The 14,263-nt window shown below is 43.7% G+C and overlaps 1 protein-coding gene across 10 annotated transcripts in view; it reads right to left on the bottom strand.

Annotated features, from left to right (window-relative positions):
• Nucleotides 1–732: 732 nt before the first annotated feature.
• nfixa (nuclear factor I/Xa) overlaps nucleotides 733–14,263 on the bottom strand; it is a 115,318-nt gene continuing 101,787 nt past the window's right edge. For 6 of the 10 annotated variants that reach the window (XM_069697304.1, XM_069697302.1, XM_069697307.1 and 3 more), the window contains 4 exons: nucleotides 13,616–13,785; nucleotides 11,539–11,686; nucleotides 9,115–9,203; nucleotides 733–5,649 (listed from right to left, as the gene is read on the bottom strand). In XM_069697304.1, coding sequence (XP_069553405.1) covers nucleotides 5,635–5,649; nucleotides 9,115–9,203; nucleotides 11,539–11,686; nucleotides 13,616–13,785 — 422 coding nt within the window. In that variant the 3' untranslated portion in view covers nucleotides 733–5,634. The remainder of the gene's footprint in view (nucleotides 5,650–9,114; nucleotides 9,204–11,538; nucleotides 11,687–13,615; nucleotides 13,786–14,263) is intronic. The other 4 variants (XM_069697312.1, XM_069697308.1, XM_069697311.1 and 1 more) reach the window with 2 other exon arrangements.

Raw genomic sequence — 14,263 nt, 5'->3', positions numbered from 1 at the left:
CCACAGACACCTCAGAACGTCACGGTAGAACTTGGTGTTGACAGTTGGACCCCGGAGGATGAATTTCCAGTGCGTAACACCATAACACCCATAAAACGCATCGTCAGGCTCATTGCTTCATTGCCGTAGGCTTTCTGAAGCATTTCCAGGGACCCGATTTCTAGCCTGGCTACCGCAGGCTTTTTTTTTTTTTTTTTACACAGCTTCAGTCTCTGCTGTCGTTAAGGTCTTGAAACCTTGGATGTCTATGGCCAGTAGTATGCAACGACTGGAAACGATTCCAAATGGAGCTGGGCCAGACCTTATCGATTCACACAGGGAATTTAGGTCTGGGAACACCAGCCTAGCTGTTTTTGCGTGTGAGACAAAATTTGAAGTGCACTCTTTGCTCATGTCAGTGGTGAAATTGCAGATTTCGCAAGCATCACAGACACGTGTGTAACTCAGGTGATGATGTTTATAAAGCAACATATCTTGGAATACGTATTCAAGAAGGTTTTAGCTTTCCCCTGCTCTGTGCACATCACAATGCAGAACTCCATTTGGGCACAACAGGAGAAGTCTTAACATTTTTATTTCCCTTGTACATTTATTTTGATTTCACTTATTCGGTATTAGTGATTCTTATATCTGCTATATCGTTTGGTTATTGCACAATATTATGCTGCTCCAGAGCAGAATCTTTGTTTCGGCATCAGCCCATGGAAAGAAAGACATGTCACACCAAGACGGTACAGTCAAGAACATCCTTTTTATTCAATCAGGTGCTGCTCTTCTCAAACTGTGTTTTTCTTCTTATGGAAAAGAAACTGTAATTAACACATGCATTTCACCTAGAGCTCTGGGGGTGTTCTCACAAAGAAGTGGTGTTGCACTGAGGGTATAGACAGAGGCATAAAAGAGATGGGAGTCAGGGGGCATAGGGTGCTGCCTATATCACCAATAACCATACACACTTAAGAAGATAAAGAACAAAATAAACAACAGAACAAAGACACGGAGCGATCCAGCATGAGGTGGTCAGAGGAGAAAAATGGAGGGACTTCCCCGAATCCTCAAAAATGTGAGCGATCAGGTTCATGCTGGCCTTTTATCTATCTGGTTGATGTGTTGTAAATGGCTAATACTGCTGAGGGCTTCACTGAGTGAAACCCACCATGAACAACAAATACTTCACTTTAAAAGATTGGTTTGAATGGATGTGGGATTTTTCCTGGAAATGCAACTCCCCCTCTTTCAGCCTCATGCAGGACAAGTCCGGTGATAAGGTGCTTGTAGCTTTCATTTTACAGTCCGAGGCGTCCTCAAAGGGAGCCTAAACGACAGCATACCCTGATAGCAAATACTAAAAGAAATCCAAATTAAAAGGAAACAAAAAGGGGGAATAAAACAAAGCCAAAATATAAATAGCTAAAAAAAAAAAAAAAGAAGAGCAAAACTCTTATCCTATTCCAAGCAGCCCCTTTCCAACTTCCCAAAGCAGTTCTTTCAGCCCTCTAGACCCCATTCATCTTCTCCGTATACCTCTTCAACCCAAACCCCTGAACCCCTGCCGTCCCTTCCTAACCCACCCAAGGACACCCCCAAAAGCCCGTCAGCGTAATTTGTTCACTTACATTAGCTGCTGAATGGAGAAGCTGAAGAAGATGGGTATGGTAATACAATGTGAAGCATACAGACAAGAATAACATGTGAGCTAACTGCATTCTGCTCAGACAAAAGTTTTTCGGCAATATTTTTTTTTTTCACCCTCCCAACAGCGGAGAGAAAGAGAGAGAGAGAGAGAGAGAGAGAGAGAGAGAGAGAGAGAGAGAGAGAGAGAGAGTGACGGACACACAGTTACAGACTACTCCAGTGTCTAAGAGAAAACAGACAGTGGAGACAGAGGGGAAGAAAAAAGCAAGAGCTGAACGAGAACAAGTTTTTTTGCCTTTTCAATTTTTTTTTTTTTGTCATTTATCAATAAAAAGTAAAGAACTAATTCACACCAGTTTCCTTTTGTACTATATATGTATATACAGTATATACTGTATACATATATATATATATATATACACATACAGCTTTGAAAAGGAAGAGAGGATAGAGGGGAGGAACAATGGAGGGGATTCATTTCGAAGCCGGAGGTAAAAGTTGTCCCTGAGCACTGAATGGGTGACCACCTTTTGCCTCCTTGTGGCACTCAGGGGCAACCTGCTACCTCAGGCCATTTCGAAAGAAAAAAAAAAAAAAAAAAGGGGCGATCTGGATTACAAAATGGAGTCTGTGAACAAAAGGCACTTTCAAGGGACAACCTTTAACTGCTGGGAAACTATACACTACAGCACAAGCACTATAAGAGTCATTTACAGAGGAGGGGGTGGAACAGGGGAGAGGCTCACCTTGCTGCCTGTTTCACAAATGACTCAGACCTCATATTAATGCCTGATTAGAAGCTACTTCCCCCCCTCTCCCCCTTTTTCTGTTGTTTCTGTTATCTGTACAGAGGGCCTTAACTTGATAATCATTCCACTTCAGGTGTCTCAACACAACCTACTGAGCTCTATCCAGCTCTAGATTCAGAAACACATTTAGATGATGATGGGAATAAAAAGATCTCTGGATGTGAAGGATGTCCCGCTTTACAGGGAGGACCTTGTCATGTGTTAATGCCAATGCATGTGATAAAAATGAAATTGGGAGGGGTTGTTTTGTTTTTGCTGGTGAGTTTCAGGCAGTGCACGGGTAAGTCATCTGCAGAGTTTATTGGGCTTGACAGTATAGGTTTGTTTTCTCTTTTCTAAAGGTTGAACCAAAATGCCTTTTGTGTCACAACCTTAAGGAGTAGGAACCTCTCCCCTTACTCAATACAAATAGAAGAATACAAATAGAGAGAGGAATAATGCTGTTTCCTAAATGGTCTGTTATTTTTGTTCATTCATTTATAATAGTTCTGAATGTACTTTATAGTGTTAAAGCACTAGTTCTCATCTGATGATAGATTTCTTTTTCTGAAGTTGTGTAGATTTTTTTTTTCCTTCAGCCCTCCCACATTTTTATAAACAAATGATTACACATAAAACATTAAAAAAAGAGACAAAGGAAATAAAAACAAATACCCCCAACTTACAAAGACTAGGATTTTTCATGGCCCTCTAGTTTAGAGTCCCGGAGCTTACGGACTTGAAACAAATACATTTTTTTTCTCTTTTCTCTTAGCTTTCTTAAAAATCTCTAACAGACAAACACAATGATCTACCCAATGCATTGCACGTGGCTCAATCGACACATATTTTTCAATAATAATACTTTCCATCAAAAAACAAACTTTTTTTTTTTTTTTTCTTCAAACCTACTGTCGATTTTTGACATGTTCATCTAGGTATTATAATGCTGCGCTGCAGATGGCGATGGCGTGTGTCGCTTGATTCGTACTGGTAACAGTAAGGTGAAGTTACTGAAACGGGTTGGGGGGGGGGGGTCAGAAAATAACTAGACTGCCAACAAGCCCATGTAGTAAAAGTAAAAAGGAGCATATATCATAAATATATATGTATAGGATCTCTCTCTGTCTTTACAAAAAAAAAAGTTTGCAGTCCTCTATAAAGATCTGTACTAGGCCAATAGTTTCCACATGCACCAACGCTACCTTTCCCTGTAGCTTTAGCTTATATGTGGGAAGAGAACCTGAAGTCAAGTTTATTACTAATTGCATGAAGGGAATACAGAGGCACTTCCATATATTGTTATAGTCTTGATATATGGTTTTAGTACATAGAGCTAATGTCACTAGAGATGCTGAGAACTGGGTCTCAGCTCTCTTTACTATCCCTGCAAAAACAGAACCAACAGCTAGGCAGTCCAGTTATTTTGTGAGGTCGGCTTTTGTTGGATTGTGTCATGATGAAAATAATACCAACAGTGATTTCAATGTGAACATTTACATAGAAAAATATCTCAAATTAAAAAGACATATTTTAAATGAATGAAAAACCATTAACAAAGGCAGTTTGGAGAACCAAATATAAAGGCTTCCCTTTATTATTTTATGTCAGGTTGTTGGTGATGTTTGTGTACATTTTATATATTCGGTGTGTGTGTGTGTGTGTGTGTGTGTGTGTGTGTGTGTGTTTGTACTCCTCTGGGTGTTTCTGTGACTGGACTAAGGGATGCAGGGTGAAGCAATGCAAGGGATGCATGTGATGAGCTGTTGTTACTGTGCTGTCTATATGTGAGAGATTTTAGAAACTGCTGTTACTGTTTCACTGAAATCCAAGCATGATACTTAATATGTTACTGCAAACTAAAGGAAAATGTTATGTCATGCAAAAGAAGCTTAAAACAATCCAGGTGAGACAAAACCAAAACCAAATCTGGAAAGAAATTGCAGAAAACACCTACGAACAAAATTAAAGCTAATAATATGAAGCTGATGCTGTGTGTACATTTCTGTAAATTCCATGTCTATGAATAATATGATGATGATATGAGTGGTTGTGTGACAGACTGTTCCATAGAGGATGGATGGTCTGCATGCACTGTTTGCGAGCATGCATGCGTGTGTGCATGTGTGTGTATGAGTGCTGCATGTTTCAGGGCCTCGACTCCAATGTTAGCACAGCCCCACGCCTGCAGTGGCAGCCAGCCTCGACTCACTTCTCTGATCGCTCGTCTGACCATCGATGTGCAATACGTTCATCCCTTATTAAAAAATAATAGTGCATAGGTGAGGGGACGAAAGAGCACATGAAGAGTTAGTGTTATGACTGTCTGTCGTGTGTTCGCTTTCTCACGCTCGCCTCATGGCTATCGCTTCTCCCACAGCAGGACACCCTGATACTTTGACAGGTAAACAAAGACCAGCCACTTAGTGCATATATGTCACACCATTGGATGGTGTCACCATGATTGGCCAATCGGAAATGTAAGCGGCTCAGGACTGAGCGAATCGAGCAGCAGAGTGTGGCGACACACAGGTATGCGGCTGTGGTTACGGTCTTGACCGTGATCACGCAGCACTCAGCTCCAGGTGGGGTGAGGTGGGGTGTGTCGGGTGCTGGGTGTCAGGTGGGGGTGGGGCCGTGTACCTGGAGGAGAGGTGCGCAGAGAAATACACAGATATGGAGGCGTGCAATGTGGGTGGCAATCTTTTCAACTTGCACATCCGACTTCACCTTTTACCACTACTTGTTCGTTTTTTTTTTTTTTTTGGATCTCCCAGCCAATGCATGGAGTTTCATTGTGGAGACAACAAAATGAAAAAAAGAAATATATAAGAAAAAAAAAAGAAAAAAAAAAGAAACAACAAATGTATAATTGGTCATTTGTCAGGTTGCCATATTGTGTTTACGTTCTGACATTTCATGGTGTGTGTGAGACAGTTCCTCCTCCTTGCATTCTGAGTCTGTCCACTCGATCTCATCGAAGCCTCTTGCATAAACGGGGACGAATGTTCCTGTTCAAATCTTGAGTTGGGAGTCCTCTTGGGGCAGTGTAGGGGGGGTTTTCGGGTTCTGTAGTAGTACTTTAAATAGTGTTGGCGAGAGAGAAAGACCCTTTAGTGTCAGCAGTTTGTTCTTTATCAGTGGTGACGTTCGTTTTTCAAATTTCCAATTTTCATGACACAATTTTAGCTGTTGATTCAGAGAGGCCTCGTCAGAGGAACCAGGACTGTGAAGAGAAAAGAAGAGAAATGTGCTTTTTTTAGTCTTTAAACCCCATCACCAAATTTACATTTCGATTCAGGCTCGAGTCATGTTGGTGTTAAGTTGCAGGGTGCAGTGAAGAATACAGAAAAATACCTCCCAACAGACACATTCATTCACAAGAAATGGGTTTGAAAAAAGGAGGTAGAGGTGCTGAGACATGACAGAGTATAAAGAGACGGGAGGTATGAACACAAATCAGCATCTTACACAACTTTTGATCATAGTATGGATCAAAGCTTTCAGCTGAAGAAGTCATGTGCAGATCCACAAACATTCAGTGGAATAGGTGCTTTCAAACTTGGGGTCAAGACCCCCACAAGATATTGTCAGATAAATCTGAGGGGCAGCAAGGTAATAAACAGGAAACAGAACAAAACATGTTTCTGTAACACAAAAAGATATTTATCTTTAAAGACATTTCTCTAATCTTTGTCTTTTTTTTCTAGAGAAATACTGGATCATTTCACCTCTTCAGACATATAAAAAGAAACCCACTTGTATTTGGTTGAAATGTTCACAGCCAGGATGCTTGAAGACACTGACTTGTTTTAATGGATCAGACCAAACAGGTTGAGAACCCCAAGTGTGAATTATACTTCCTCCACTAGGGGGCCACCTACCCCTCCTGTTCCCTCTCGCTTACAGTATTTGCTGAGTTCAGCTGTCCCATAGAGCGTTGAAAAAGTTACAACCTCAACTTCCCCACTTGCTGCTTTTGAGAAGGCTGACTCAGGCTTTTTTACTCATCAAAAACAGTCGTGTAAGTTACAAATAGAATTAAAGCAGCACTTTTTGTTGATCTGAACGGCTTTCCGATGAGCAAACACAGGGCTATATGTGCTGTTCTGTCATGCGCTTCCAGTTTACATGTAAGGCGATCCTCCTGATATGTCTCTGCTCCGTGGGCAAGAGTGGTCTCAGGCTACACTGTAAAGCTCCTGAGCGCAGCTACTCCAGGGATCCAGTTTCTGAGTTTGATAAGAGGGCAGAGTGGAGGCTTTGGCACAGGCCGAGCTGTTCTGGCTGCCTCTGACATTCCACAGGCCTCGGCCCCGGGGAGAGCGAGCGGCGACTCACCACACCTTTAACAGCAAACTTTCTGCTGTCCCCCATTCGCAAACCCAGAGAAAGTCCCCCCCCCCCCCACCCCTAAACCTCCATCTACCCTCCACCACCTAGGCCTTCCTTTAGTATTTATAACTCCTCCTCCTGGCTCCAACTTCCTCTAACCAGTCTCTTTTTTTCCTCTCTCTCTTACTCCGGCTCTCCCAAAGTAATGCTTGGCAGTGGAAAGTGACCCCCCTCCTCTCTCTAGCCCCCCCTTCAAGTCCAAGTTCAACTGCCTATGACATCATGTCTGGTTGCCCGCAGCAACCAGACAGCCGGGACGTGACTGTGGAGTGCAGCGAGCTTCAACTAACTCCCTCTCTTTTTTCCCTCCTTTTTTTCTCAGTGCCTCTTACTTGTTTCGTAGATGCTCCACTATCTCCCTCGCTCTTCCCTGCATAGCCGAGGTTCCGCCACCAGAGAGCTCTTTAGACCAGCTTTTCTCAGCTTATAGGGCTGACAGCAGTGGGAAGACTCTCTCCCTCTGTCTTGGCTAGTTGGCGAGCAGGCAGCCAGGCGGGCTGGCAGGGCCATCGTCTGAACCTCGCCATATGCCAGACAACAGCAGGATAGGCAGAGACCTCCGTTACTCACTCTGACCTACTAGGCTCAGCTAACTGGGAGCAGTTGGTATGAATGCCCAAGATCTCCCTGTGCTTGCTGTAAACCCGCAGAAATTCTCAATGTGGACATTTTTCAATAATGTTTGATAGGCAATAGTTCGAGATAATAAGCAGTCTGAACAGATGTAAGCTGTTGTAAAAGCCCTGTTGTTTTTTTTAGGAGGGAAAATGAGGGGCAAGAGTTTTGGCACAGAGTTGAAGTGTATGTGCATGTGTGTGTGTGTGTGTATGCGCTCTAACACACATTTGGATAGTGTTTGGATGTCCCCTCAGTGCCAGAGCTACATCTGTAGGAGAGTGGTGCAGGTGGGGAGCTTGAAAATACTAAAGGGAGCAGCAGGAGGAGAGAGGGAGAGAGGGAGGGTGGGCTGCTAATGCACTGGGGTTGGGAGGGGGGGGGTGGCGGAGGAGGCGAGGCAGCTGAGCAGAGCTGTGCTGAGGAGGAATGCAGATTGTTTCCATGTGTGGGGAGGACAGGAGAGCCGAGTTGGCTGCAGGCAGGTGCGGTTAGCCCCTAATGAGAAAAGTTGTGTTGGTGATGGAGGAGGCCCAAGACGCTGCAGCCCAGTGGCAGAGCACAGCCAAAGCTGAAACCACAATGTAGTGTACTACTGGCCTCACACGCTGCACTAATACACACTGTGGGGCCAAGCAGAGATAAATCAACACTGCTGGAGCTCAAACTAACTGGCACCGCTTACATTAACTGTGGGGAAACTACTGTGGTACAGGCACTGTAAACCAATACTGAAACTAAAGGCCTTGATAGATGGGCAACACTTTGTTCCAATGGAGCTGAATATGTAAATTTAAAAAAAACGTATGGACGATATTTGTGTGTTAAAGTAACAATCTCGGAGACCTCCGTTTCGTTCTCTTTGGCGACACCTTTGCCAATATGCAGTAACTGCAGCTGTGCTTTTGAACTTCACTTCCCAGAGATTCAAACAATATGTCCTGAGCGACATCAGTCAGTTCAAAGCTTTTGCTTTAGCTCCGCTTACCGTCTGTGGCAGAACAACCGCTGCTGGGTGATGGAAACCCGCGGCTGATTTTTCCCAGGAATGTCACCACTGACACCGAGCTAGTTGTAAGATAATGCTAATGCAAGGGCTTTCATCAGTGGGCCACAGGCTAAGTCACCATTGTGTTACCTCAATGGGAGGCAGGGACTTAACAGAGACTTATTCAAAATTAAAATCTTCAAGATTATTCTTTTAGAATGAGATAAAATCGTTTCTAAAAGTTTCTGAGCATAAATATCAACAGATTCATCTAAACAACCTTCAGCTCCTGATGAGGAAAGAGTGACACGATGGGAAGAGCTGACAGGTCAACCCTGAGCTTACATAGTTTGGTCAAAAATATTGAAGTCCTGATGCAGGTAACAGTTGTGGATAGCTATACAAAATATTCTGCCTATCATCACTGGTGTAATGGGCTGAATCACAGATTGTAGCATGTTGCCAATGCAGAGCCATTGTCTGAGTATTGCCTCCGTATCACGGCCTTCGCTCTGAACATGCTTGTCCGTTTAAGCCCGAGCACGCTCGGAAAGTCGCATCCACGTACAGGAGTTAGTCTTGCGGTGGGTGATGAGGGACAAGGAAGAAAAAGACATAAAACAGAGGAGGAGGAGGAGGAGGAGGGAGGTGGATATGTGGATGTTAATTAAATGAGGGAGGTTGGCGGGGTACCTGAGTCTGCTGGGGGATATTCAGAAAGTTGTCCCGTGTTCCGATGCCGACAAACCGGTTGGGAGCTGTGGAGCCTGGCGTGGAGTATGCTATAAACAGAGAGATACAAGTGTGTACATGCTTTTACACACACACATACACACTCAGCTCAAAGTAGAGTTTGATGCTCTCTAATCATTTTCTATGTATTTTAATATAATATAAACCTGTTAGGGCTACCTATCACTGTCAAATGAATAACTGGGAACAACAGTAAGGGTCAGGAATACTGATTCCCTATTAGTCACATTTGTTCACGTTGTGGGGTGGTTTATTGTCTTTTTTTTTTTTTTTTTACCTAATCGCTTAAATCTGTGATTAAGCAGGGGGCATGCAGTCTGTAATACGTAATGCTAACATAGAGAAGCTTTTCCCCCCCAGATATGGCTGCGCTGTTAGTCACAGACGCTCCTCAGCAGCCCCTGGCCTCGATAATAAGCCACCGTGATCACAGAAAACCACCAAGGATTCACTGTGGATTTAATAAGTGGGTGACCTATGGAGGAACTGTATTCATCACCAATGGTAACCAAGGCTCCATTTGCATTTAATAGGTTAAGAGGAGCATCTTGGCTACAGAGTGACACCACTCAATGATGCCACAGGATCAAATTTAGGGCAGTTGTGCTCATTGGACTCCAACATGACGGCTGAGTAGAACCTTGGCTGCACATGACTTGAGTGAGTTGAGGGGATGGGGATGTGGGGGGGTGACAGTGACAGGGCTGGAAACTGATGCATGAGTGAGGGTGAGAGCGTACCATATGCATATATGTGTGTGTGTGTGTGTGTGTGTGTGTGTGTGTGTGTGTGTGTGTGTGTGTGTGTGTGTGTGTGTGTGTGTGTGTGTGTGTGTGTGTGTGTGTGTGTGCGTTCCATGACTGTAGTTAAGATATCTTGAAAATCAGAGACAAAATTAGAGGGGGAAGAAAAAAAATACATTGATAACAGTAACCGGGATGAGAGAAAAAAAAAGAAGACGGAAAGTACGATATTTATTTATATAGATGTTCATATAAATAAATAAGAGTGACACGTTAATCTGAGAGAGTTGGAAGGAGGGGGAGGAGGAAAAGTTGATAGGACAGGAAGAGGAGAAAAAGTTAAAACAAAAGGAGGAGAAGTTGCCCCGGTTGCTCCTTCCAGTGCCCCCTCCCGGTGTGCCTCTCCCATGGCCCGACTCTCGCACTGCACCTGCCTGAGTGGAACCAACCAAAGCCTCACCACTCTCTGATGACACTCCTCTCTCCCGCTCCCCCAGTATAGAGCTAATTAGACAGGTTTGATTAGATTTGATCATTCATGTTTAGAGAGATGGGTGGTTCTTTGTATACTGTGATTTTCATGTTTTTGTTGCTCTCAATTTTTAATTGTTGTGAGATTTGTGTGAAAGTGGCGAGGGGATAGGGTGGGTAAAGTGGGGCATGATGTTTTTTTGGAGTCCACGCCAACTGCCCTAATTTTGTTCCCTTAAAAAGAAAAAAAGAGAGAAATGAAGGAAAAAGAAACAAAGAAAGGAGGATATGAGAATATATCAAATAAATAAAAGAAAAAAAATCAAAAAAGAAATGAGAGAAAGGGGGTAAATTATTTGCCGCTGTCACAGACAGACATGCAAAGTCTGTGTTGATCAAAGGCTTTGCAGCTACAGAGGCAACTTGCACAGGGCCCTGCTCTGCTCTGCTCCCCCAAACTACAAAACACATCAAAAAGAAGGGAGAGAAACTACACTGCCTCTTGTGGTGCTAGCTGGAAACCCAACACCAGAGTCAGAAAAGAGAAAAAAAGATTCTGAGGAAAGAAAAAGTGTGGAAGAAAGAGTCTGTTTGCAAAGACGAAAAGAGAGAAAAGGAGACTGAGCTTCAGAGCAAGAGATACAGAAGACCTGGAAAGAGGATCTCTGGTTTGGCAAAGGCGTGGCTTCTGCCTTGACAAAATTGTTTCTCGCTGGTACAGTAGAGTACATTACAGTACAGTACAGTACCCTGGCGTACAGTCACTAAGGTGATGGATGAAACAGGAGTGAAGCTCCTGGGGCTGCTGAGTGTTTGACCGAGCAGATTTGCAACCGTACTGGAAGCAGACGACCAACTAAACTATAAAATCCTACAGCAGTAGCCATTGTAGAAGCCCCGACGTGGTTTTTCAGTATCACTGTAGCTGTACAGCACAAAAAACGCTGGGACTTCTATGATGGCTACATTTGTTCAAGCCTACCAAACGTGACATAGTATTGGGATATAAACAGCATAAATCTGCTGCCAGCTAAGAGCTAACCAACCTATGGGGGGCCTAAAATCGGTTGGGACTGGCCTCTGTGAAAAGTCTGTGGGGAGACTGGGGCATTAATGGGGGTTTGTGGAGGGGAGTGGGGGGGTGACTTACACGGAGATGCGGGTGAGCTGAGTCCCCCGTCAGTGGGCGTGCTGATGGTTTTAGAGTCGGGCATGGGGAGGGGCACAGGGCGTGCCACCGGGGGTGGCGGGGGCAGCAGGAAGGAGCCCGGCATTTTGCTCTGGCCACCTCCATTAGGCTGCAGATGGACCATACAGACAGGGTGAGCAGGACACACCCCGGAAATATACAGTGCACAGGGAGCCACACACACACACACACACACACACACACACACACACACACACACACACACACACACACACACACACACACACACACACCAACCACACACCCAACCACACACACACACACACACACACACACACACACACACACACACACACACACACACACACACACACACACACACACACACACACACACACACACACACAACATAAAGTCACACAAACATAGACTCATTTATCCTAATGCAAACATCATCCACACTATTAAACCAAAGTACACTTAGACAAACCGAAACATACACACTTGCACACAGGGACAAGGGAGACACACAATTTTAAAACAAAACAAACAAAATATCACAGTTGGCCAAAAGTAGTGAGGTAAATAAGAAGTGGAATTGTGATGAACATTGTCACACAAAAGGGGGAAAGAAAAATGTAGCTGTCCATGAGGGACAGTGAGGGATTGTTAAGGGAAGTAGTTATAGTGCAATGTAAGAATTTAAAAAAAAGGAAGAAAATCAGCAGTGTGAGAAGGATATCTGTGTGTGTTTGTGCATCGTGTAAGTGGATGTGCAGTTTTAAAAATGAAACTGTGTCTTTGGTGTGTGAAGTAATGAGAACAAAGGATAATAGGACATGAAAAAGGGCTTGATAAGTGGATTCAAAGTTGCTCAGAAGGCCGAGTTTACAGTAGAGGTTTACAGTGCGACTCTGCACCTTAGTGAATGTGTGTCAGAATAATTCAGAAATATCCCTGTCAGGCCAGTTGACAGTCAGCTGAATACTAGGTTTTGATATTTGAAACTGTAGTTTTCAGCACAAGTGAGTGTGGGCATGTTATTGGGGTCCTCAAGGGGGCATCTCCCTTCACTCATGTTTCACTGAATTAGGTCCACAGCACCTCAAAAAGCCCAGAAATAGCCACTCTGTGCCCCCACGAGCTTCTGCATTTAGTTTTCTCCTCATTCACAACTAGCTACATCTCAAGTCCACTGTGTTTCAGTACCTCTTCTTCCATTCCCCCTGCACTCTGAGGTTTGTCACAATATGTTCCTCTCATACACTTGAATGTTGTATAAATATATTCTTTGGTTGGTTAGTTATACATTACTTAATCTTCCACCGTGCATTGTGCAGAGAGAATAATTTCTGATCGCAAAGCAGACTGCAAAGGCGCACAAGCATCTTGAAAGCAAATAGTTGGTTAAGAGTAAAGGAACGGCACTAAAGATGGTCAGGTCAATCAGGGATTGTTTAAACGACCACTGGAACGCAGCTGTCATCTTAAATATCGTCTTTGGCTTTCTTCCATGGATACCTAACTCTAACACAATTCTAATTTTGATCTGTCTACAAATGCCCTTTCGGTCTTCCCCAGGTTTGCAGCCTTGCCTCTCTATAGTAAATCCACTGGCAGTTGCATGTTTCGCCCATACACGCCGTATGTACCCATCTGACAGACAAGATCTCCGACTATCTGTCTTTGGGAGAAGGTATTACATTACATGTTGAACCTGTGATGAGTCAAATAGGGTTTGGCTCCTTCCTCGATCATTTTCTTCTGTAAAGCCCATGTGGCTGATGGGTTGGCCCTAAAACTTTCCCAGGTTGTTTCACTTCATAAAAATGTCTACATGTGCAGGTTTTGGCTCAATTGAGCTTGTTGCACCTTTATATCTAACTAATAAGATAAAAAAAAAAAAAAGATAGAGCCAGTAATTTCTTCTTTTCGTATTTTCTTCCATTATCCACAAAAATAAACTGATTTCAAATCAGTGTCCATTTTCTGTTTTAGCCATTTTCCTTAAAAACTACTGTTGTGTAGCATCCTCCAATCACCTCTGCCTCCTTGCTAGAACCTACAGACCACTTACCTGTGCACTGGGCTGCCCTGTGCCGTCGGTGCACACAAACTGCACGAACTCCTTAAGCGGGTCCTGGTGGTGATGGTAGCGTATGGTGGGGTGGGTGAAGTACGGGCTGGACTGCTGGATGATAGAGGAAGAAGGGAAGTGCAGGGCTGAGGCTGAGGCACGGGGACTCCCTAAGAAAAAGAGGGCATAGAAAACAGAAATGGAAAGGGGGAAGAGGAAGAGAAGCATGAGGAGAAGGGAGACCGAAAGTGGAAAAAATACAATGAGGTTCAGGTCATTCTATTATATTTCTACTCAAACACAGCACAGATGCTCAGCATACATAACTCTTTACACACTATGATATTCAGTACATTAACATGCACACCTATGACAATATTTAAGACATGCATATGTTTTAACTAAGCACAGAGACAGCTGGCATCAGAGACCAGGTTGCTGTTTAGGCCTAGTATTGTCCTAACACAGAAAATAGCTGTGGCATTCTCTTGTGGCTGACTGACTGAAACTGTTTCTGCTTACAAATGACTGGTATTATTCCTGGCTATTGGGCAACATCTGGTCCCATTCATTTTATAAATCAGCCTACTACATTTTTCTGTACCTCTGGTAAGCCTGGCATCACCACACATTTAAACACACACACAC

The sequence above is a fragment of the Brachyistius frenatus genome, unplaced genomic scaffold (assembly GCF_029030835.1).
Source record: "Brachyistius frenatus isolate BFR_SWC_R1_liver_20210118 unplaced genomic scaffold, ASM2903083v1 Contig_23, whole genome shotgun sequence".
NCBI lineage: Eukaryota > Metazoa > Chordata > Actinopteri > Embiotocidae > Brachyistius > Brachyistius frenatus.
This window is presented reverse-complemented; position numbering and strand designations above follow the sequence as displayed.